Source organism: Ambystoma mexicanum, chromosome 2q, assembly GCF_040938575.1.
Source record: "Ambystoma mexicanum isolate Mex_15411 chromosome 2q, UKY_AmexF1_1, whole genome shotgun sequence".
NCBI classification, from domain to species: Eukaryota; Metazoa; Chordata; class Amphibia; order Caudata; family Ambystomatidae; genus Ambystoma; species Ambystoma mexicanum.
In genome coordinates, this window is record NC_090924.1 from 540,705,894 (window position 1) to 540,727,181 (window position 21,288).

The following is a 21,288-nucleotide window of genomic DNA, read 5'->3' on the forward strand; positions in this document are numbered from 1 at the left end:
GTAAAACCAAGAAAGAGTAATCTGAATGAACTGTTAATCCAATCCAGAGGGAGTGCCCAGTGGATCTGGAATGGTCTTGAACATTGAAAGACTGAGACTGAATAGAAGTTGGCAAGTTGAAGTTTTGTGGAAGGGAAACCTGAGATGTAAGGAACTTTAGTGCCGTCTTGAGGATGGTAACCTCATAACCCCTTTTTTGTGGAACTGTGTTGCTTTAAACTTGGGGAAGGAAACCGTGAGGCTTTATGGAACTGTTTTGGCAAAGGTAATCACGAGACGGTTGTGGGACTTTCTAGAACCTGGGGAAGGTGAGCAGAAAAGCAAGCTAGGAGCTGGAAGAAGCTCAGAACCTTATCACCATTTCTTTCCTGCTTACATCCCTACTCATTATTTAGCTTTAGTTGTGAGGGCAAGGATGGATTTTGGACACAGACAGACTTTTAAGTTGAACTTTCTGACTCAGACTTTACTTAGTTTTGTTCAGGTAGGGAAATCCCACCTTAGTTTAGGACGAGTTAGGTCTTCATCCATCCTGACATTTGTGTTAATAAAGCGATTCTGTTTGAACTTCAAATCGGTTGTCTGTTTCTTGCTTCATGATGCCTCCACAGTATATAAAGAATCATACAAGGAAGGACGATCTGTTGTCAAGGTAATGTGGTACCTATGAGATCCTCTTAGTTACAGATACTGCACTGCATTGCCGAGATGTCCCAGCCTGGACCAATGTTAGCTTCTGTTGACTAGCAATGCCGCTGGTTGACGCAGCTTGTTCAAATCCTGATGGTAGTTTTGTTTAGCGGGGTAGCTGTTTTTCAGTTCAACTAAAACTCAGGTGAGAAGCATTTTTTTTTAAACTTTCTTTATTAACTTTTAAATTAACAACAATCACCCCCAGGTCCCCCCCCCCCCGCCACAGGAGCCCACTCAGTTGACCACCACACGTTACAGCAGATCGTGGTGCACACCCAGGAATGTAAGCTGCACATCAACAAAGGAGCCATACCTTACAGTGACAAGACCCGAAAGTGTCTACAGTAGTCCCAAAAAGGTACAATTCAGCACCCTCCAACCGCCTTTCCCAGTTTCACAACTCACGTGGATCAGGTAACCATAAAATCACCTTACAGCGCACAAACCGCCTACGTCGGCGGGGTCAAGTCTATAAGTTCCTGTGAGGAGCTGGGACTAGACTCATCTCTGTTCGGCTGTTTGAGAAGGTATGTCGTATATGCGTCCCACATATTCCTGTCCCCCTACCGCCTCCCCTGCAGCATACCCCATCTTGTCTCCATGTTGCTGCAATACAGAATGTCTTGGGACCATTGGGCGATCGTAGGAGCACATTTCTTACCCCACCCCATTGCAACCCTGCGTTTGGCCAGAATCAACAGGAGGCTTATCAATTTCCGAGTTTCCTGCAGCACCTGTGCAGTGTACCCCAGCAGGCCCATCAACGGATCCGGGGCAAGCCTCTGACCCACTATCTCCCCAATCACCACAAACGCCCCCTCCCAAAAGGAATGAAGCCACCCGCACTTCCATGTCACGTGTAAAAAGCCAGCAGGCTTGCACCCGCACCTCGTACAGGCCGCGGACCGTTGAGGATAGCACTGGCGCAATTGAGCTGGAGAGTAATAGTATTGGTGTAAAAACTTGAAATGAACGAGCTTGAAGTTAGTGTTAACAGCACCCTTTCTGGTCGTCTCGCAACAGTATTCCCATATGCCCTCCGGTATCTCTCTATCCAGCGTTTTTTCCCATGCCACCCGGGGCGACATTGCCAGCACCGTTCTGCTTTTCAAAGCCAACGCATACAACCTCGAGCGCAACCTGCGGTCTAGGCCTCCCACCCAACGCCATGTCCAGCAGCTTTGTTGCCTGGGGCTGCTCCGGGAAAGACGGGAACAACCTCTGCAACGCCACCCGAAGCCTGAGATACAGAAAAACATCTAACGCTGACAGTGCCCCTCTCCCGCTTAATTGATCAATAGAGATGAACCTCCCCTCCGGAAACAAATCCCCAAATTTAGTGACACCCAGCTGTTTCATCAGGGAGACGCAACCCCTCTTGCTAGTCACGGGGATCTCAGGTATAAATATCACCGGGAGCTCCAGTGAGTACAGGACCCCGCCCCCGGGTATACGTTTCAAAAGGGCCCACGCCCTACATGTCAACTCCACCTGGATACCCTCGGTCGGACCTGTGCTGTCAAAACAACCGACCTCAACAGTGCCGGAGACGCAATTGACCGCTCTACCTCGACATGCCAGTGCTCTGCAGCCATCCCATACCAATATCTCAGATAACTGGCTTGCGCCACATTATAGTATAGTTCGAAATCGGGCAAAGCCAAGCCCCCCTCCCTCACAGGCACAATCAGCTTATCCCACGAGATCCGCACTTGCTTACCAGCCCAAATAAGCTGCCCCACCGACGATTTAAGATCCCGAAAGAACCTCCTTGAAACTTTGATGGGGACATTCAGGAACACATAAAGAAGCCTGGGGAGAACAGTCATCTTCACCACAGAGAACCTTCCATACAGATTCAGCGGGAGCGGACTCCACCTGTGCAATGCTAATTTAATCGACTTAAGTGCCTCCCCGTAGTTGCTGCGAAACACCTCCCCTTCATCCCTGGCAATCGTGACGCCCAGATACCGAGTACTAAGAAGATCCCACCGGAACCCCCAGGTGTTCTGAAACTGATACACCCCCTCCGTTAACGGAACAATAACCTATTTACTAGCATTCACTCGAAGCCCAGACAGCTCCCCAAATTGTTGAACGTCTTGCATGATCGGGTCCAGATTGGCCGCAGGATCACGAAGGAACAAGACCCTGTCATCTGCGTAAAGCGATATCACCAACCTATGAGAGAATAACAATCCCTCGATGAATATGCAGGTCCCTGACCCTCTCAGCCCATGGTTCTATCGCCAGGGCAAACGACAGAGGGGACAGGGTGCACCCCTGGCATGTCCCCCTCTCAAGCGGGATTAAATCGGTCGTTTGCCCATTTACCCTCACCCGAACCACTGGTTTTTCATACAGGAGAGACACCAAGGACACGAAAGAATCCCCCCAGGTCCATTCTGCGCAGGACCGTGAATAGAAACGGCCATGCGATAGAATCAAAAGTCTTAGTGGCATCTAATAAGACTGCCACCACCGGGTCATCTCTTGGCAAAGCGGCCATTAGACCAAACATCCGTCTCAAACCGAACGACATTGATCGCCAAGGGATAAATCCTGCCTGATCACCCCTGACCAACGATGGCATCAACGGCGCCAGACGCGCCGCTAAAACCCTAGCCAAGACCTTATTGTCCATATTGATGAGTGATATCGGCCGGTACGAGGTGCAATCCCCCTCAGGCTTCCCTGGCTTCAACAACACCACCACCAGAGCCTCCCTAAGAGACTCCGGTAGTCTGCCCTCTGATGCCGCCTCCTGGTACACCCGCAGCATGTAAGGCGCTAACTTGTCGATATAACACTTATAGAATTCAGCCGTGAAGCCATCCGGACCTGGAGACTTCCCAGTGGGCAAAGACTTCACGGCGCCCACAACCTCCTCAACCGATATCGGCCTATTTAGCCACTCCCTCTGCCCCTCTGAGCACCAGAACAAACCAACCTGGTCAAGGTAAGTCTCGATCTCCGCTTGCGTGGCACATGCCCGAGTGGCGTACAGATGACTATAGAAGGTTTGGAATGCACGGAATATCGCCTCTTCTTCGTAGTGGTCCCTCCCGCCTTCATCCGTAATCACTGCAACCCTAAACCCCCGCCTACCAAGACGAGTGGCCCTGGGAAGCGATCGCCCCAGTGCCTGGCCCTCACCGTATTTCCGTGGGGCCGATCTGTCCCGCATGTATTTTACCTCCCGCTGGGCCAGCCCATGAAACTCCTGAAGTCTCTGCATTATGTCCCCTTGCTGGGACCTCGATGGCGTAGGGGCTGTCGCTTGTAAAACGCGTATTGCCTCCTCCTTCTCAGCAAGATCCCTGTGTATCTTCCTTAATATGCCTGCCTCTTTGGCAATACACCCCCCACCCTAATCGCACATTTAAAACCTTCCCACAAGGTGCCTGCCGATGAAACCGACCTCTCGTTCAACTCAAAGTACCTATCTATGGCTCGCCCTAGTTCCTCCCTGGAAATCACATCAGTGAGTTTGTCGCTTTTGAATCTCCACAGAGGCAGCGTCCCCGTCCGCCCCCTCAACCGGAGAGATAAGAAGACCGGGCATGATCAGACAGGGTGCGGGCCAGGATATCCACCCCAGTTGTCTGGCCCAGAAGCCCCTCGGACACCAGGAAATAGTCTAAGCGCGCCGATGAATTGTGCGGGGCAGAGTGGTGTGTGAATTGACCGATTTCTGGATGCTGCACTCTCCAAACATCTCCAAGTCTCCACACCTCCATCATACCACAGACTCTAACAGAGCCTTTGCCACCCAAGCGTGGAGTGCTCCCCACCCTATCCCAACCCGGAACCAACACCACATTAAAATCCCCAGCCCAAATAATATCCCCTTCAGATATATCTCCCAACGGCCTTTCTACCCAGTCCAACGGCTCTGTCGTATCCTGATTAGGACCATAGTAACAAATCAAGGTGTGCAACCTCCTCTGAACCCCCCCCTGCACGATGAGCGCCCTGCCTTCCCGATCCCTTATCACCCTGGTCAGCCGGAATCCCACAGAGCTATGCACCAAAATACAGACCCCCCTGGAGAAAGAGGAGTAGGATGAGAAATATCTGTGACACCCCAGCTTTTAGCAAAACCAGACTCCGTCTCCGCCGACAGATGGGTTTCCGAAAGAAAGGCCACCCCGACTTGGTGACGCCGTAGGTATTGTAATACTTTCCAGCACTTGGGTGGGCTGTTAAGGCCTCTGACATTCCAATCCGTCATGCTCCCATGGCTTCCCACCCCCCTCCCCTACCAACAACCCCCCAACTTGTCGGTGGGTCCCCCACCTCCCTTTCCCCCTCCCTCCCCCCCACATACCCCCCACCGGACACCCCAACAGCCCGGCACCTCCAAGACCCACAACATAATCTCAACCAGCTTCCGCACCGGGGGTAGCTACCAGCCCGACCCTCCAGCACCCCGCTCCAAGTAATCTGACTCCCGTACTAGTGATCATGCCTAGATGCCATGCCAACTGCCGTGCCCAATGAGCAAAGATTCATCTGCCCCCCCATATCATGCATCGTTATTGCCCCGTTGTTCAGGAGCATCTGGCAAAAAGGATGCAGCATCTTCGGGGGACTGAAAAAAGAGTGACCTGCCATTGTGCTCCACCCGGAGCTTAGCCAGGTACAGCATCGCATACTTCATGTTCTTAGCACGCAGCTGATTTTTCACATCCAAGAATGTCTTCCTGACCTCTTGCACCTTATCAGAGAAGTCCTGAAAAAACTTGATGACATCCTCCTTGTAAGTGACAGTCCCCCTCTCTCTAGCCTTCCGGAGCGCAGCGTCTGTCCCGATAATTCAGTAGGCGGGCTATCACTGGTCTTGGTAAGGCTCCAGGGACTGGCCTCCTCCCACTGGGGATTCTATGCGCCCGCTCCACCACGCATACTGGGGAAAACCGTTCTGAGCCCAACGCTTCCTTCAATATACCTTCGACCAGAGCCTCCATATCTCTCTGATCCACCGACTCGACCAGACCAACAATTCTAATGTTATTTCTTCTCGAACGCGATTCGAGATCCTCCTGTTTCTCCCCAAGCTCCTTCAGGGCCTTCTGCACCCCCAGCATTGCCCCAGAAACAGAGGTTGCCATGTCCTCCACACCAGATATTCGTCCCTCTGCCTCATCCAGCCGTTCCCCATGCTTATGCAGGCGGACCTGCATATGGTCAACCTTGCAGGTCAATGTGTCGAGTTTCCCATCAAGAGACTGTATCTCGGATTGCAACTGGGCGAACATGACCTTGATGTCTTGGAGCGCAGAGGATGGGTCAGTGGCCGACCCCGAGGATTGTTGCTCCGGTACATCTGTCATCGGCCCACTGGTCCTGGCTTGTGTAGATATTTCAAAGTGCAGCTTGGACTGCTGCAAGCTGCTCTTTCCAATCTTTGACATGATGTAATACCAAACCAAGAGGGGAGGCACACCCCCCACGCAGTGACTCCGGATGACAAGGGCCCTCCTGTTGCACCACTTAATCCTTGCTGCTGCCCACTCCCTGGGTGATTCTCCCCGCCTCCTGAGGCTCTAGGCTGCCTGCATATAAGTATTAGACCATGGCATTAGCAGCAAAGGCCCAAAGTCTCCAATGCCCAAAACACACCAGCCGTAGTTTGTTGATGGCCAATCTGTTCCAGCCAGCCAAAGCACCCCAATTATTCTGTAGGCCAGTGGCTCAGTCATACAGGCCCCCCTCTCTGGCAGGAGGTAGCAGGCTTATAATCCCCTTCAAGGATCCCCAGTATTAGGTTATGGCTCAGCACTGCACCCCCGTACCTCAGAAGCACCAGTCTCGCTCTTCCCCCACCGGCCAAGCTGGACAGCACGGACCGCCCACACGTCGGCAGGGCCTGCCAGACCCAGCCGCTGCGCCCCCGCTCCTCGCCGCTTCCGCCAGGCCAGCCCACTATCAGGGTGGGCCGCGGGGCCAGGGACGTCCGCAGAGGCACCTCGCACCAGGCTCATCCACCGCCAGTCCGGAGCAAGATGACTGCGCCTCGGATGGCGACCGCTCCGACTGCTCCCCGCTGCAGCACAGCCGTATTGCAGCCTCCACAATTCGGCCCCCCGAGCCAGCCACGCTCCCGGCAGAGCTCCGATCCTCACGCCGACCAAAACAAAAACGAGCCTCGCCTCTCGCGACTGCAGGTCTTCACCCCTCACCAGAGCCCTGTGCTGCGGCTTAGCTCACTTCAGGGCCGCCCTTCCTCCATGCCACGCGGCGGCCCGCGGCCTCCAACGGACTCCTCAATCTCGGGTGATGCGCGCCGCAGCTGTACGTCCCCAGCCTCTGCCAGGGGGCACAAAGGTTCCAGGCGTCGGGCCCCAGCAACAAAACACCAAATTACAGCCGGAGTCCTCAGGATATCATCTGGATATATGCGGGTGCTGGAGAGCTTCACAGACCCACAGCCATATTGGTTGGGCTCTCGAGCGTCCCCCCCAGGTGAGAAGCATTTTGTTAGGTATTTTGCTGATAGTGAGAGACTGGTACTTTAACCTGAAATAAGCAGCAACAAGGAGATTACCAATGAAGAACTTAGAAAATGGCCCTGGTGGCAATGTTGCTCAATCGTTCTATGGCAGGGAGAGAGTTGTGGGACTGCATCATGGAAAAGCAGAATAATATATCACTTAGGATATATCCCCGGTGCCAGTCAATGCATAGTTGGTCAAGTACTATCAGTGTGTAGAACGCTGCTGAATTGGGTTCCAAAAGAATGGGAAGGAAAAGCTATCATACGGCAGCTCCTGAATGTGATTAAAAAGATAGAGGACTTCTCCAAATTTGGCATCCAAAGGTAAATAATCTATATGGGCGAGACCATCACAAAAGACCAATTTAAACTCACACTGTTCTACTCATCTGTTTTTTTTCTAGAACAAGAAAAGTTGCACATGCTGCAGCACTGACTGATGGCAGGGGTAAGGAATCGGGTAATGGCACGCAAAGTCTGCAAGCTGACTGATTGAGACTCCCGAAAACAAATTACGATTGCTCCAGGTTTTTGTGCGCCTCGGTAGGAGGAGGATGATCTAAAAGGAAGGAGCTTTGCATTTGTGTTTGTAATTCATAATGAAGTGTCAACTAAACGGCATCGCATGGGAGCGTTAAATGAAAAATCTGGAGTGCCAGTGATGTTGTGACCCTAGAGGAATGTGTAGAGGTTTTCTAACTGACAGGGCCATGTCAAGGTGTCAAAATGATCTTTCATCTATTATGGGCCTGTTCGAGGGATATGGGGTGCAACGTTACAGTTACAGATCCAGGGATCTGGGCAAGTTGCCACTGGGACCAGGCAATTCAGGCAATGTCTGAGATCCAAATTCCAGGAGAACCCAGTCACTACGTGGTGGCCACCCGATAAATGAAGATGTACTTGATGATTGGAATCAGAAATTACTAGAGACTATAGCCGAAAGAACCCACACAGCTCCAGTGTATGAAGATAGTGCAGGCAGGTTTTATGTTGACTGTCGAAGGTGGATATTGCTGGGAAGGTATGATGCTGAATGGAGTTTGAATGATGTTGCAAATAGCTGCATACACCCAAAAGAGAAAATCGAGACTGATGTGAGGTTTACATTGTAGACTATGACTGAGAGACATGGTATATGTTGGCCTGCATAATCGAAAATGAAAATGCATTTAAAATATGAAGTTAGATTTAATCAGTCCACAATTATTCCCCATCACTTTTATAACCTGTTGGAACTACTGCCTGAAGTACAAAAACTGTCTGATATAAGGAAGGAACTATATAACTGCAAACAATGTTTGATCGTGAGAAGAATGCCTTTAAAATAGCACATTGAACACTCTCTCTGTACCTCGATGGATCACTGTGTCACGACCGTAAGATCCTTCCACTAACCAATGAATATACGTAGATAAAACGGATTATAGTAATCGTCACTACTGCCCTCACTTTAGCACTCTGTTGGTGGGGCTGCTGTCGCAAAAGCCTTGAACCCTTTACATGTCTATGATGAACACGTTGCCAATGTTAATTTACAGTATAGAAATTGTATTAGTTGACAGAAGTAGTGATAATGACGACATGGCGCAAGAACTGCATAAAATAACATCCATAGATTATCTTTAATGAAAAGTCCTTAATGCATACACCTATGCAAATAAACACTTAAATAAACACACAACATATTTAAGATTAAAAAATAAAAGGTACGATAAGACCTGGCTTGGAGATAGGAATGAACGAAATTAATAAAGAAATAGTGAGAGCACAAAAGAGGTGAACTGACGAAGCTGATAGTATTTTATGTCTGATAGGCACTTGGCTGTACATGATGTTGAAATATGGAGAATAGATTGGCCTCTAGCTAATTCCCCAAGAGGTTATTTTGTGTTAAAATCTTTACCCCCTTAGTCTACCTCGTGCCTGCAAAAATAGAGGTTGAAACAAGACCTGAATTGCAGCAAAGGCCTGTGTTGAGGTTAAAGATGGCTGCTGCATTAGTAAGCCCACACTCGCTGAGCTGCGGACATGACAGTAAAATTCTAACATGCATTATGTTGCATCTTTGCTGTATTTCCTAAATACAAATCCAGACAGGAGGAAAATAGGCTGCTAATGACAGTGTGTTAGATGACACCGCCATAGATTAGTCTTGAGGTGCATTCTCTGAAAGCCAACTGCCAAATCATGGAGGGGGAGTGTGTCAAGAAACCATAGTATTCCAGGGGCATACCAGTATCCGTTAGGCAGTATCATGTGCAGTACCCTTTGGGAACACCTCACACAATTAAGACTATAAGTGTAAGTACAAATTCACCTTTGGTACAAGCCTGTACTACACAGTAAAGTGGTAACGATGGCTGAGCAGCCAGACTTATCTCAAGAGTAAAGTGAGCAGTATTAGAAGTTACACAAAGGACAGCAATTAATATGGTTCAAACAAACACTGACTCAAGGTTTCTGAGTAAAAGAATATACATTTATTTACACCATCAGTTATAAAACAGTTCACTATTATAAAGCAGCAGAAAAATCACACTCTTTAATATAGCACACAACACCCGATCAATTCTGGACAAGTTAGACTCAAAATGAAGTGTGAGCAAAATGGCACTCCAGCAATTAAAAAGGGAGGGAAAGATAAGGTTATACAAAATTTTCAGATTGGCGAAAGATGTAAAACACTTTCACTGCGGTCGGACGGAACGAACAACCGGGTTTGAACAGTACCTTAGAAGAAGAAGAATGCTGTAGTTGAGGCAGAAGTTCCTGGCAGATCCTGCAGGCTCACGGTTCCTGAAGCGACTGTCGGATGACATGAAGGAGGAAGACTGGAGGGTCCTGCACTGGCCAGGGAAGAAACCAGCAGCAGAGCATGCAACGAATAAAAAGCGCGCTCCTTAAAACCCAAACAGGGTCCGGTCCTCCTGGCTATCCGGTTCACTGCAGCTGTGCACAGCAAATTTGACCTGGGGAGGGAGGCCTTGCTTGGTGTTTGGCGAACTGGTTGGTCCCACCAGTTCAAGGGAAGAAGATTCCTTGTAGATCTTCTCTGTCATCGAAGTTTGGAGATTCGGACCCGCAGCAGGGCTTCACCGGGAGGTTCAGTTGTGGTAGTGGTCCTCTTCCTTCAGCTTCTCTTCGGTTCTCTCGATCCAGTTGTGACTCTGCCTTCCAAGTCCCAGAGACCTGCTTTTTATGCAGTTTTCTCCCATTCACACAGCCTGGCTGTCAATCACACAGCAGGGTGGCGGTCCTAGCAGGACAGTCAGCTAGCCAATCAAACAAGAGTACATCTTGGGTTTCCAAAGGAACCCTGTGGAGGGGTCCTAAAACCCCTCCCTCACATCCTGTCTACCCAGACTCTCAGGCGCCTAAGGAGGGCTTCAGTGCAGAAGCCCGCCAAAGGACGGCAAACAAAGGACCCAAACCTGGTTTGGTGCGCAGAGTAAAACACGAGAAGACCTTTACAAAAAGAAATGGTGAATAAACACAGCCAGAACCAGATAAAAGTAAATGGGGTCCAGCGGATTAAAGTTCGAGGCTACCAACATAGCCTAAAACAGTACCAAGGCTATTTTCATAGACCGCGGTAGGAAAAATGTCGTAGATACCACTGCCACCAGCCAAATCTTAAAGAAAGGAGAACTAAATAATGTTCCATGAGAAATAGACAAAAAGGGATAACTATTAACCCTTTCCAGTACTCTATGTAAAATAGTTTGTTCTGGGTCTGTGAATTTTCAAAAGACTAATAAAGTCAATGGCAACTTTACATGCTCTGGGAGACAGTAGTCAGTACCAGAAAATGGAGTTTAAAGTGGGAAGTCTTAAAAAGACAACCCTGTGTCACTGCACTAAAGGTGCTGTGTGACACACAGTCTATGAACACAAAAATGTTAAACACACAGCAAACCACATGTAAGAGTGGGAAAAAAAGGCTCACACTGTTACCAGGTGAAAAAAAATAAATGCTAGAAATCCAGCAAAGCTGCTGAAGGACTCAGTAGGTAAGGGAAATTAGCCATTCGGGAGAATTTCCCTAACAGTATCCCAATCCAAGTTACACCAAACCCATGGCTTATCCACCAAACCTGTTCTTACACCTTGTTCTTGTGGTTTGAATGAAAGAAACAACGTTCTCTGTGTAAAACCATCGGCAAAACCCCAACGCGTAATGTTTCCTTTCATAGGCATTGGGGGTTACCATGGCGATGCTGGTCTCTCGTTTCACGATCATCACGCGTACTAGCACGTTAGAGACGTGTATCGATCATGTGATATTCATTCCTTCTTAAACCACTCCCATACAAGGGCTCAGTGCTTCTGAATTTGTTTTCTTGGCCTTTTGATCTTGCTGCATTGTGTTACGGTATCCAGATGTTTCGCTTTGCCTAACGGATTTGCTGCTCATCTTGCCCTCTGTCCTTGTAAAGAACTCCTGGTATTTTTGACCCTCAGAACGCTATTTGACCTGTCTTGCCTTACATTTTGTCCCTGTTCTTCCAGGTGCACGTTTCTGACCCTGCTTCGTTCACGGACTGCTCTCGTCTACTGACTTTGGATTGTTTGCTCGGAAATAACGAATTGGAACTCTTTGGCTTTGCTCTTCAGGAACTTTGTCTGCAAGTTCTCTGAATCATTCTCAGGATTAGCTACAAACCTTGTACTTTGACTCCTCTTGTGGAACACTGAAAACGAACTGCCTAAGGAACAAGTAGCTGAGAGACTGCAGGTTGAGCACTTTAGGCATCCTCGTGCCGGCGGGTCATAGGTAGACTCAAGCTTCTTACAGCCTGGGCCTTCAAGAAGCTATCACGTTGCAGAACATCTTTTCACTTTGGTAAGACTTTCCATGATAAGGGTTCTATGAGTCTATGTCGTTTTTGTTTCTATAAACATACAGACATGAGGGATAGCACAACTGTCTTAGGCCTAAACCTGTAAGAGCTAGGTTACATGAAACATTGCTTATGTTCAGAGTGCAGAACCTGCTAGCTATGTCTTCACTGGGAGAAAGCGCTGCAGTCTGAAATCCGATTTATGTAATCCAATGGTTAGCTCTGCTGTCTGAGATGTGTGCCGGTAAGAGCTGTGCAATTGCAATAATAACCCTGCAGCCCATGACGAGAGAATATAAGGTTGGTGTAACTCATCAGATAGCACTGCTGTCAGAGGCATGGGCATGAAAAACCAGGATAGCATGAGGGATAGTTCTGCTTTCTTGGGATTACACCTGTTCCTTTCAACCTGTTTCCTTGATCTGCAGCGTGATATTTGTGCAGTTAAGAGCAGAATAACAGAGGGTGGCCGATGCCTCATTCTTCAATATGTTTGCGGCATGAAGAATGGTTTTGTTGTCTGAGGCCTGAACCTGTAACATCTGTGTTGTCTGATGAACAACAACGCTGCGTGAGGTGCAAGTATAGCGGGTTGTTCCTTTAAAAAAATTAAAGTGTGTGATGTCAGTACTATCAGCCGTCGGTTGCACCACAAGCCCACATGACAAATGTTCACATACACATTAAACAAAAAAGAGGCTGGATCGATGCTCCAATCGATGCGAAAGCGCTACCTCCGACTTGCTGTGTGTTCACATACATACATAATTTCTTCAGCGTGTAATACACCACGCTACTTTTGCCCTGGACAATGTGTATCATTAAGTATTGTGTAAAATGTGAATGCGCAGAATTGGCCATTCTAGAAACTAGTGATGCGGTTAGCAGATGGAGACCCCCCCCCCCCCCCCCCCCCCCCCCGCCTGGGAGCATGGTACTCTACTGTCCTGGGAACCGACGAGTTTACACGCCAAATGTCTGTTTGCTTTCCGCAAAAACAGAAGTCCTGCTGCTGTTCAAAGGGGAGAGGGGATCAACTCTGTCATTTCCACTAGATGGCAATGTTGGACCATTGTAGGCCCGCTGAAACGTACGTACTGGCGCCTAAAGGTCCCTGCCAGGCCTGTACTGGCCCACCGGGCGTTTCTTGTTGGGCCTCGAGGCATAGGGCCTCTTTTCTTGGTGGAGGGATACATAATCAAAAGGGAACATCATGACATAATCCCAGCCAGCCAGGCTGGGCTGGGTGTAGTTTGCGGGGCGTGCTGCCTGCATGACCCTTCTGCCTGTGGCTCGTGCGCCTGCGCATTATGGGAGTCACCACCCAGGCACATCACTGAAACTGCACATTCCTAGTGTGCTGCTCGCATGCGCGGCCCAACGCATGCCAGTACAGTTTCGGCAACTCTGCGCCGTCTGTATCGACTGGCACTGGCACAGGACAGCAGGGTTCGCTCGTTTCTTAGAAAAGTAAGGCAGCATGAGTATCACAGCGCTGCACAATGCTGTTTCTGTGAGCGACTCCAGGCACGTAATGAGAAGTTCTTCCTTGTTCCTTTTCACCCCGACATTAAGTAAATATGACGCATTGGGATCTGAAATGGTTCATAATCTTAAGGTCAAGTGAGGAGTTAGGCGATGCTGCACTGGGAAGCACTGTATGTACCATACATTAGTATGCACTGGAAAGCACTGTATGTACCATACGTTCGAATAGCGCAAACCTAGCTAGAAAACTGAAGAGGGATGCAGAGGGGCGAACACTAAGAAGGAGGTAGCAAAGTGCTTGGCACTGGGATTTGGATGAACATTGTGGCCTCTGGTCTTCATTTATAGCAGTACATTAGTATAGAAAGGTATCGAAGGGTGCCTAAATCTCTTCTCATGTCATGGTCCATGTTATGTCCGAAGGCCCTCCTGGGGGGTCTGCGACATCACGTGCTGTGCACACGTGGAATACACCAGGTAACCCATCTAATAAAAGGGGCGCCAGTTAATCTCGACTATGGCTCCATGTGTTGTGTATGTGGAGGCTCGCCTGACCATGCAACAGTCCACGCTGTAAGTTAAAATAGCATGGCTTTAGAGAGTTGGCTGGGCCGTATGATGGGGAACCATTTTGTGCCTGCACTGTGATTGGTGTACATGATGTGTGATGGCACAGATCACCCTTCAAGGTACTCATAGTCTGTGATGGGTCTGCAAACTCTTCATTTTATGTGATGCGCCTACATATGTAAGGTCTGCATACGGGAAAGGGCCTGCATACCGTGCATATGCTGTAATGAGTTGTTTATTTAAGAAGGGGTTTTATATAGTGCTACATCATGTTGCCGTACCGTCACCGTCAGGTTGGGCTCCTGCATTCTCTCGCTGTACGGATGCCATGTGCTGTAAAGTGGGATCACTTCTCTACGGTATTGGTCAAACATCCGGAAACATAGTGCACACTGCACGTGCATGCGGATGACGGCTTCCGATGCGTTGATATGGGATTTGATGTTTCAATTAAAAAATCACATCAGCAAAACAATTATAAGATTTCCTTTCCTGAAACTACACGATTTAAACACGGAAGCATGATTTGTAATATTGATCTCTCTTAATGTTCCCCTCCCAACTTTGCTTTTTCAAAGTTTCCAGAAAAAGCACATCTCTTTGAAATAATTTGCCACTGCAGTGCGTACATGTATGCTTTAAGCACATTTATGGCACGATGATGCATTCGCCATCGGTAGGCCAGATGCACGGGAGAGGGTGAAGAATAAATCAAGATTAGCCCTTGTCAACTGTCACCTCTACACTGGCTCACATGGGCTTTCTTTCTGATTCTTAGTGTGCGGTTGAAGGTCCTTATGCAGTCCCTTGGTATCTACGTATTGGGCTAAACCACAGCAATATGCAGAAAGCTTCACAAGTTTTGAAATTTGGCAGCCCGCAAATTGGTTTTGGCCAGTGGTCGAAGTGCATGAAAATAAGTAGTGGAATTATGTTCACTACTGGCCTGCACCACTCGCCACAAACCCCATCGCCATGGCCCCTCCCACCCACAATACAAACCCCCAAACAAAAGGGCCTGCTGTTTAAGGAATGTTCAGTGCAATGCACTGAAAATGCATATTTCAACTGTTTCCTACACTTTTATTTTAAAATGAAACTATTCCGGAATGGTTTCTTTCTAAAATAAAAGTATAAATCAGGAACACAATTTAAAAAAGTAGAGGAGCACTGCTCCCAATAGCTCCCGTTCACTTCGACTACTGTAATTGGCTAAAGTGCCACATAGAAGCTGAAACTACTGCATTAGAGTACAGCTAGGGAGAAATATCACGAGGTGGGACACAAAGCTTGTACGTCTTTATTTATCCACCTATTGAGTGTCCATGGCCAAGTTAAACCCTATGGCCATTTCCACCTACTTTCAGCCCCTCTCCAACCAAAACACATCCTCCTGGGGTCTCTTTGAGCTAGCATTATCAAGCCTTACCATCAAACTGTGCTCAAAGTGCCTACCAGTGTTTTCTCAAAGCAGTCTTCTGAGAGTTCATGACCTAATTGGAACTGCAAAAGCACTACTGGTGTAATAAAAATGTCAACCAGATCTGCCTTCAGCCACTCCATTTATAAGCACTATACCTGTCCTTCACTGAAGTCCTGTTCAAAACAAGCATTGACAAAGCCAACAGTTTAAGCTTGTGCATCAATATTAGGCATTCACCAGGCACTGCTTTTATATGCCCAGGTACACTCACCACTTTCCACCTGCTACAATCCAGTTAGTACGACTACAGCAGTGTCTGACAAATTCCTCTCCCACCATGCCTACACAAAAGCCAAAATTGTTGGCATTGCCAGTGCTCATTTAAGAGTGCCTATTATCTGTGTGCCCTTCCCAGCATGAGAATAGGATGAAATGGATGAGATGCATGTTGTCTGGGCACCTTTAATACCAGATGGATTCTTTTTTCTCATCTGCAAAATGTGGAACGTCCCCGGTATCATCTACTTTGAAAGATCATGAACTTATTTAAAACATGCTTCAAATGCACTCATTTTGACTAATTTTAGTCAACATTTTCTTGGGGGATACTCAAATCCCCTCATAGAAGAGTTGGGCTCCCGTGCTGTGCACGCTCCCTTAGTGAAATATGGGGCCACTTTGAAAAATATTCCAGGGTCACTTTTGGTTCCCAGTCCAGCCCTGGTTCCTGCGCCCAGCTGGCTGCGGCAAACACGGTGCACCGACAGGGAACCTGCGGCAAACACGGCGCGCTGACAGGGAACCTGCGGCAAAAGAGCCGTGCCATTACGGCCGGCGCAGATGTCGTGCCCAAATGTCCTGCTCTGGGTGAAATGCACCATGTAATTAAAAAACGTGGATTTCTTTCAACATGTTTGGAGGGGCGAGAATCATTTTGGGGGAGAGTAGGTTGAGTAAGTAACTAACTAGCTCTGTAGGGCTGGTGAAATTTGTAATAATGTGTGAGCGAATGCTACAATGGGAGTCACCAATTCTGATGAATTAGATTCGCCAGTGTGCTTGGGGAGTGTCATTAAGGCCACAATAGGAAAAACACTTTTAAAATAACATTACTAAATGAAAAGCACTAAAAAAAAATTTCAAACTGAAAGGCTCTGCAAAGCAAATCACTGCAAAAGTGAACCAACAGTGAAAGAAGTCAAGTACTTATGGAGACACGTACCTTATCTGATTTCTTGAGAAGTTCATTGGAGTCTTGCAGTGTACAGGTTATCATCTTGGCTGTAGATGTTTTTAAAGGACTCAGTGCAACTTCGTCAGGAATTGAAATCTCTCTATATCCGTCATCAACTGGGCTTGTGGAAACATGTTTATGAAAGCTGAAGGTTTCTTGGAGAAAATGTGGCCTTGAACTCCCTGTCACAGAAACGAATGAACACAGCTCAATCCTCGTGAACAAGAGCTCTATTCTACAAAAACTGCTTTATCTGTATAAAAATATAAGAACATGACAAACATGTACCTGCTATGCATAGAGTGCATAATAGCTCACTTATGTAACAGCCATATTTCAATTAACAAAAGAAAAAGGTCATTGGTTGCTGACAAGAGAATAATAAGGATCAGTCTAAATAAATTATCATGTACAATTGTATGTACTATTTGATTTAAAAGTCTTTATTTCAGAGGTGGTGCTCAAGAGCCATTGTAAAGGGTGCTGCCCCATTGTTCCATGATTAAACAACACACATTGGTGTTGCTGGCACAGGAGGTGTAACCAATAAGGGAGTAGTTTCTTACCTGTAACTGCATTTCTCCAGCGTTGGTATCTTTCATGGATTCACATGCTGTGAATATTCCCCGTCGTCAGGCTGGGAACCTCGGTCATTTTAAAATAGCTTTTTCCCCTGGAAAACGGTGACACTTTAGTGTCCCAGCAACGTCTTTTTGGGTGCTTTAGCTACCACCAATAGGACGTAAGGTATAAATAGCCCCGCCCCCACAGCTTCCCTTCAGATTTTAACCTCCAAAGTAGAGGCAACCCGAACCAGGTTTGCATGTAGGGGCGGCCGGCGGGCGCATGTGAATCCATGAAAGATATCAACCCTGGAGAAATGGAGTTACAGGTAAGAAACTACTCCCTTCTCCAGCATTGGATCTTTCATGGATTCAAATGCTGTGAATAGATTACATAGCAGTATCAATTATGCATGGAGGTGTGCAATGCAAACCAATACATCATAGAATCACATACATGAGACCAGAAAAAATCAGCAGTGATAAAGTTCAAATAGATACCTCGAAGCTGCAGGGCTTACCTCATTGAAACAGGTGTTGCAGTTCCAGACAGTAATGTCGAGAAAAGGTATGCGGCACCGACCAGGAGGCCGCCTGGCAAATGTCCACCAGCGGAATCCCTGACAATAATGCCGCCAACGAAGCCGTAAACCTTGTCGAGTGTGCCTTGGGACTTTTCTCCAGAGGTTTTCCCGCCTTAGTGTGGCAGAGTGAGATAGCCGATGATACCCAGCGAGCCAGTCCCTGCTTGGATATTGCCGTCCCTTGGCGGAGGGTCCATAAGCCACAAACAGCTGTTTAGAAAGTCTGAACTGAGTACGACTCAGGTAAAACTTCAATGTTCTTTTCACATCCAGCGTATGCAACGCTCTCTCTGCTGACGTGGAAGCGGAGGCAAAGAACGATGGTAACACAATCGACAAAAATTTATGAAAAGTGGTTTTGTACTTTTGGAATAAAGTGCAGGTTAGTGGCCAACACTACCTTGTCCGTGAAGAACCGTAAGTATGGAGGATCCACAACCAGAGCTTGCAATTCAGATATTCTCCTTGCTGAAGTAATGGCCACCAAAAACGCCAATTTCCAAGACAAAAACTGCAATGGCGTCGACACAGGTTCAAACAGAGGCCTCATCAGACCTGACCGCACTACATTGAGACTCCACCCTGGAGGGACCTTCTTGACTGGAGGAAAAGTTCGAAATAACCCCTTCAGAAAATGCTTGATGAGACTATCACTAAACAGAGGCATAGCATGCAGCTTCCGAGTGAATCTAGAAATTGCTGCCAAGTGTACTTTTATGGAGGAGAATGCCAAACCTTTATTCGCCATGTGCAATAAGTAGGGTAGAACCTGTTCCGGTGAAATGTTCAAAGGGTCCACCCCAGGCTGGCCCTTACACCACACACAACCTTTTCCATTTACACGCATAGGAGATATTCGTGGACGGAGCTCTAGCCGCCTCCAAAATGCGTCGACAGTCACCAGAAATGTTCAGCAGGCCAAACTAAGAGAAATCAGGAGCCAAGCCGTCAGGCTGAGAGAGCCTGGATCGTGGTACCAGACAGCACCCTTGTCTTGAGACAGAAGGTCCGGCGTCACTTGCAACCGAACCGGCTCTGCTAGGGATAGATAAAGCAGGTCCGAGAACCACGGCTGCCTGGCCCAGTACGGGGCCACCAGAATCACATGGCATGGGTATCTCCAAATCCACTGGAGGTTCCGTCGAATGAGTGGAAAGGAAGGAAATGCGTAAGCGAACCGGTCTGTCCACAGGAACGAGAACGTATCCCCCAGCGAACCAGGCTGAGCCCACCTGCTGGCAAACTCCTTGCACTTCTTGTTCTCCCGCGTTGCGAAGAGATCCAACGAAGGACGACCCTATTTCAGGAAGATGATTGACACCTGTTCCTTCAGCTGCCATTCGTGGAGCTGGTTTACCTCTCTGCTAAGCGAGTTTGCCTGCACATTCATCACCCCCGGCAGGTGAAACGCTACAATACTGATGTCGTGTAACAGGGCCCAATGGCAAAGTTCTTGAGCTTCTTTTGAAAGCACTCTGGAATGAGTGCCCCCCTGTTTCCTGAGGTAAAACATTGTGGTGGTATTGTCTGTCAACACCCTCACCACTGAGCCGCGTATGCACAGCAGAAGCGATTTCAGGGCCCAATGTACCGCACTCAGTTCGAGCACATTGATGTGAAAACGCAACTCCACCCGAGACCACAGACCCTGGGAGCCCTCAAGATGCGCTCCCCTCCCTGTTTGAGAGGCATCCATCACAACTGTAACCTGAAACTCTGGCTCCAGCAACGGCACCCCCCAATCTAGATTGTCCGAGCACTGCCACCATCGAAGAGCTTCCACTAAGTCGCCGTTGACCACCACCTTGTCGGACCACAATCTGCGACTCTGAGCCCACCGTTCTGCAAGGAACTCCTGCACCGGCCTCATGAAGAGACAACAGTCCTTCACCAATGGAATGCAGGACGCCATGGCCCCCAGTAGTGACATGTATGTCCTGACCGACACTCTTGTACCGAACTTCTACTCTGCCGCTTTCTGCTTGAGCTTCTGAACTCTCTCGACAGAGGGCATCACCAGGCCTAGTTGAGTCTAAAATTCTGCCCTGTCAGGCTGAGATCCTGGTGTCTGCGGAAGCTGCTGAACCCCCGACAATCCACCCAAAATGTGGCACTCTGAGCTGATAATATATATAACCGCTCAGTTTACCTCACTTCCAGGGGAAAGGGGGAAGGGACAAATTAACAAACACCAGGCTGGAAGCTATCGACTAGCTGGTTCTTTACCTGTAGTTAAAAACAAACATATAATACACCTCATTACTCAATGGGTTACTATACTAACCTTAAAACTCTATATCCTTTACCAAAATAGTCAAAAAACCATACCTGGTACTTCTCTTCAGAATGCCCAGAGAAGTGATAAGCAGACAAGACTTCCTTACTTGTTGACCAGAATCTTAAAGATCATTCAGCCTTCTCAGCATGTCCATGAATGTAATATTTAACTTTGTAGTTTGTCTTCTCAACCTCAAGATTCTTGAACAAAGTCTAAAGTTCTTTAAATAAGTTTAAGGAAGTTCTTTTAAGTTCTTGTATTTCTTTTTCTATTTTCTTTTTAGAGTGTCTTTTACTCTTGAACGGTTTTAAAACTTGCGATGAAATCTTCATGTGGAAAAATCCAGCACACGCGCTAAAAAGCCAAACCGCGGGTAAAACGCTTACGCGCTGAAAATCCAAACCGCGGGATAAAACACAGCGCTTTAATCCAAGTCGCGGGAAATACGCACACGCGCTGAAAATCCAAACCGCGGGATAAAACACACGCGCTTTAATCCAAGTCGCGGGAAATACGCACACGCGCTGAAAATCCAAATAGCGGGTAAAACGCACACGCGCTAAAGTCCAACCCACGAAAAAATACGCACACGCGCAAAAACCAAATAGCGGGAAAAAAGCACACGCGCTTTTATTTTATCACGTGACACTTCTGAGAGCTCGTGCGGAAGCTCCACATAGATTTGTTCTTGCGCACGCGCAGATTCGAAACGCGTAATAAAATACACACGCGAACTCACGTAGCAAAACCCTCGCGTATATGAACAGAAGACGCGAGTCAAAAGTTCACGTTGGCGCTTCACTCTCACGCGCAGAGTCACGCGCGCAGGCTCAAGGTAACGGAAAAATCACGCGCTAGTATGAAATGATACGTAGGAAAGAAAACAAACATACGCGCTACAGTTTTTAGATACAAATTTTGCGATTTCAATTCTTTTAAATTAATATAACCTCTTTACAAAGTTCATCAAAACATGGAAAGTCACTTATCTCGTGATTGAGTCTTGAAAACTTCTTTTCTCAGAAAATTGGAAATTTCTCACTCCTGTCCTGTGTCTCCACGAAACTCCATGCACGACTCCTGTTATATTTTCAAAGATGCCGCTCGACTGC

At 47.8% G+C, this 21,288-nt stretch overlaps 1 protein-coding gene across 2 annotated transcripts in view; it reads right to left on the bottom strand.

Moving 5' to 3' along the window:
* Positions 1 to 21,288, bottom strand: part of DLEC1 (DLEC1 cilia and flagella associated protein) — a 1,790,999-nt gene that overhangs the window by 1,479,723 nt on the left and 289,988 nt on the right. For both annotated transcript variants that reach the window (XM_069647686.1, XM_069647685.1), the window contains exon 6: positions 16,740 to 16,933. In XM_069647686.1, coding sequence (XP_069503787.1) covers positions 16,740 to 16,933 — 194 coding nt within the window. The remainder of the gene's footprint in view (positions 1 to 16,739; positions 16,934 to 21,288) is intronic.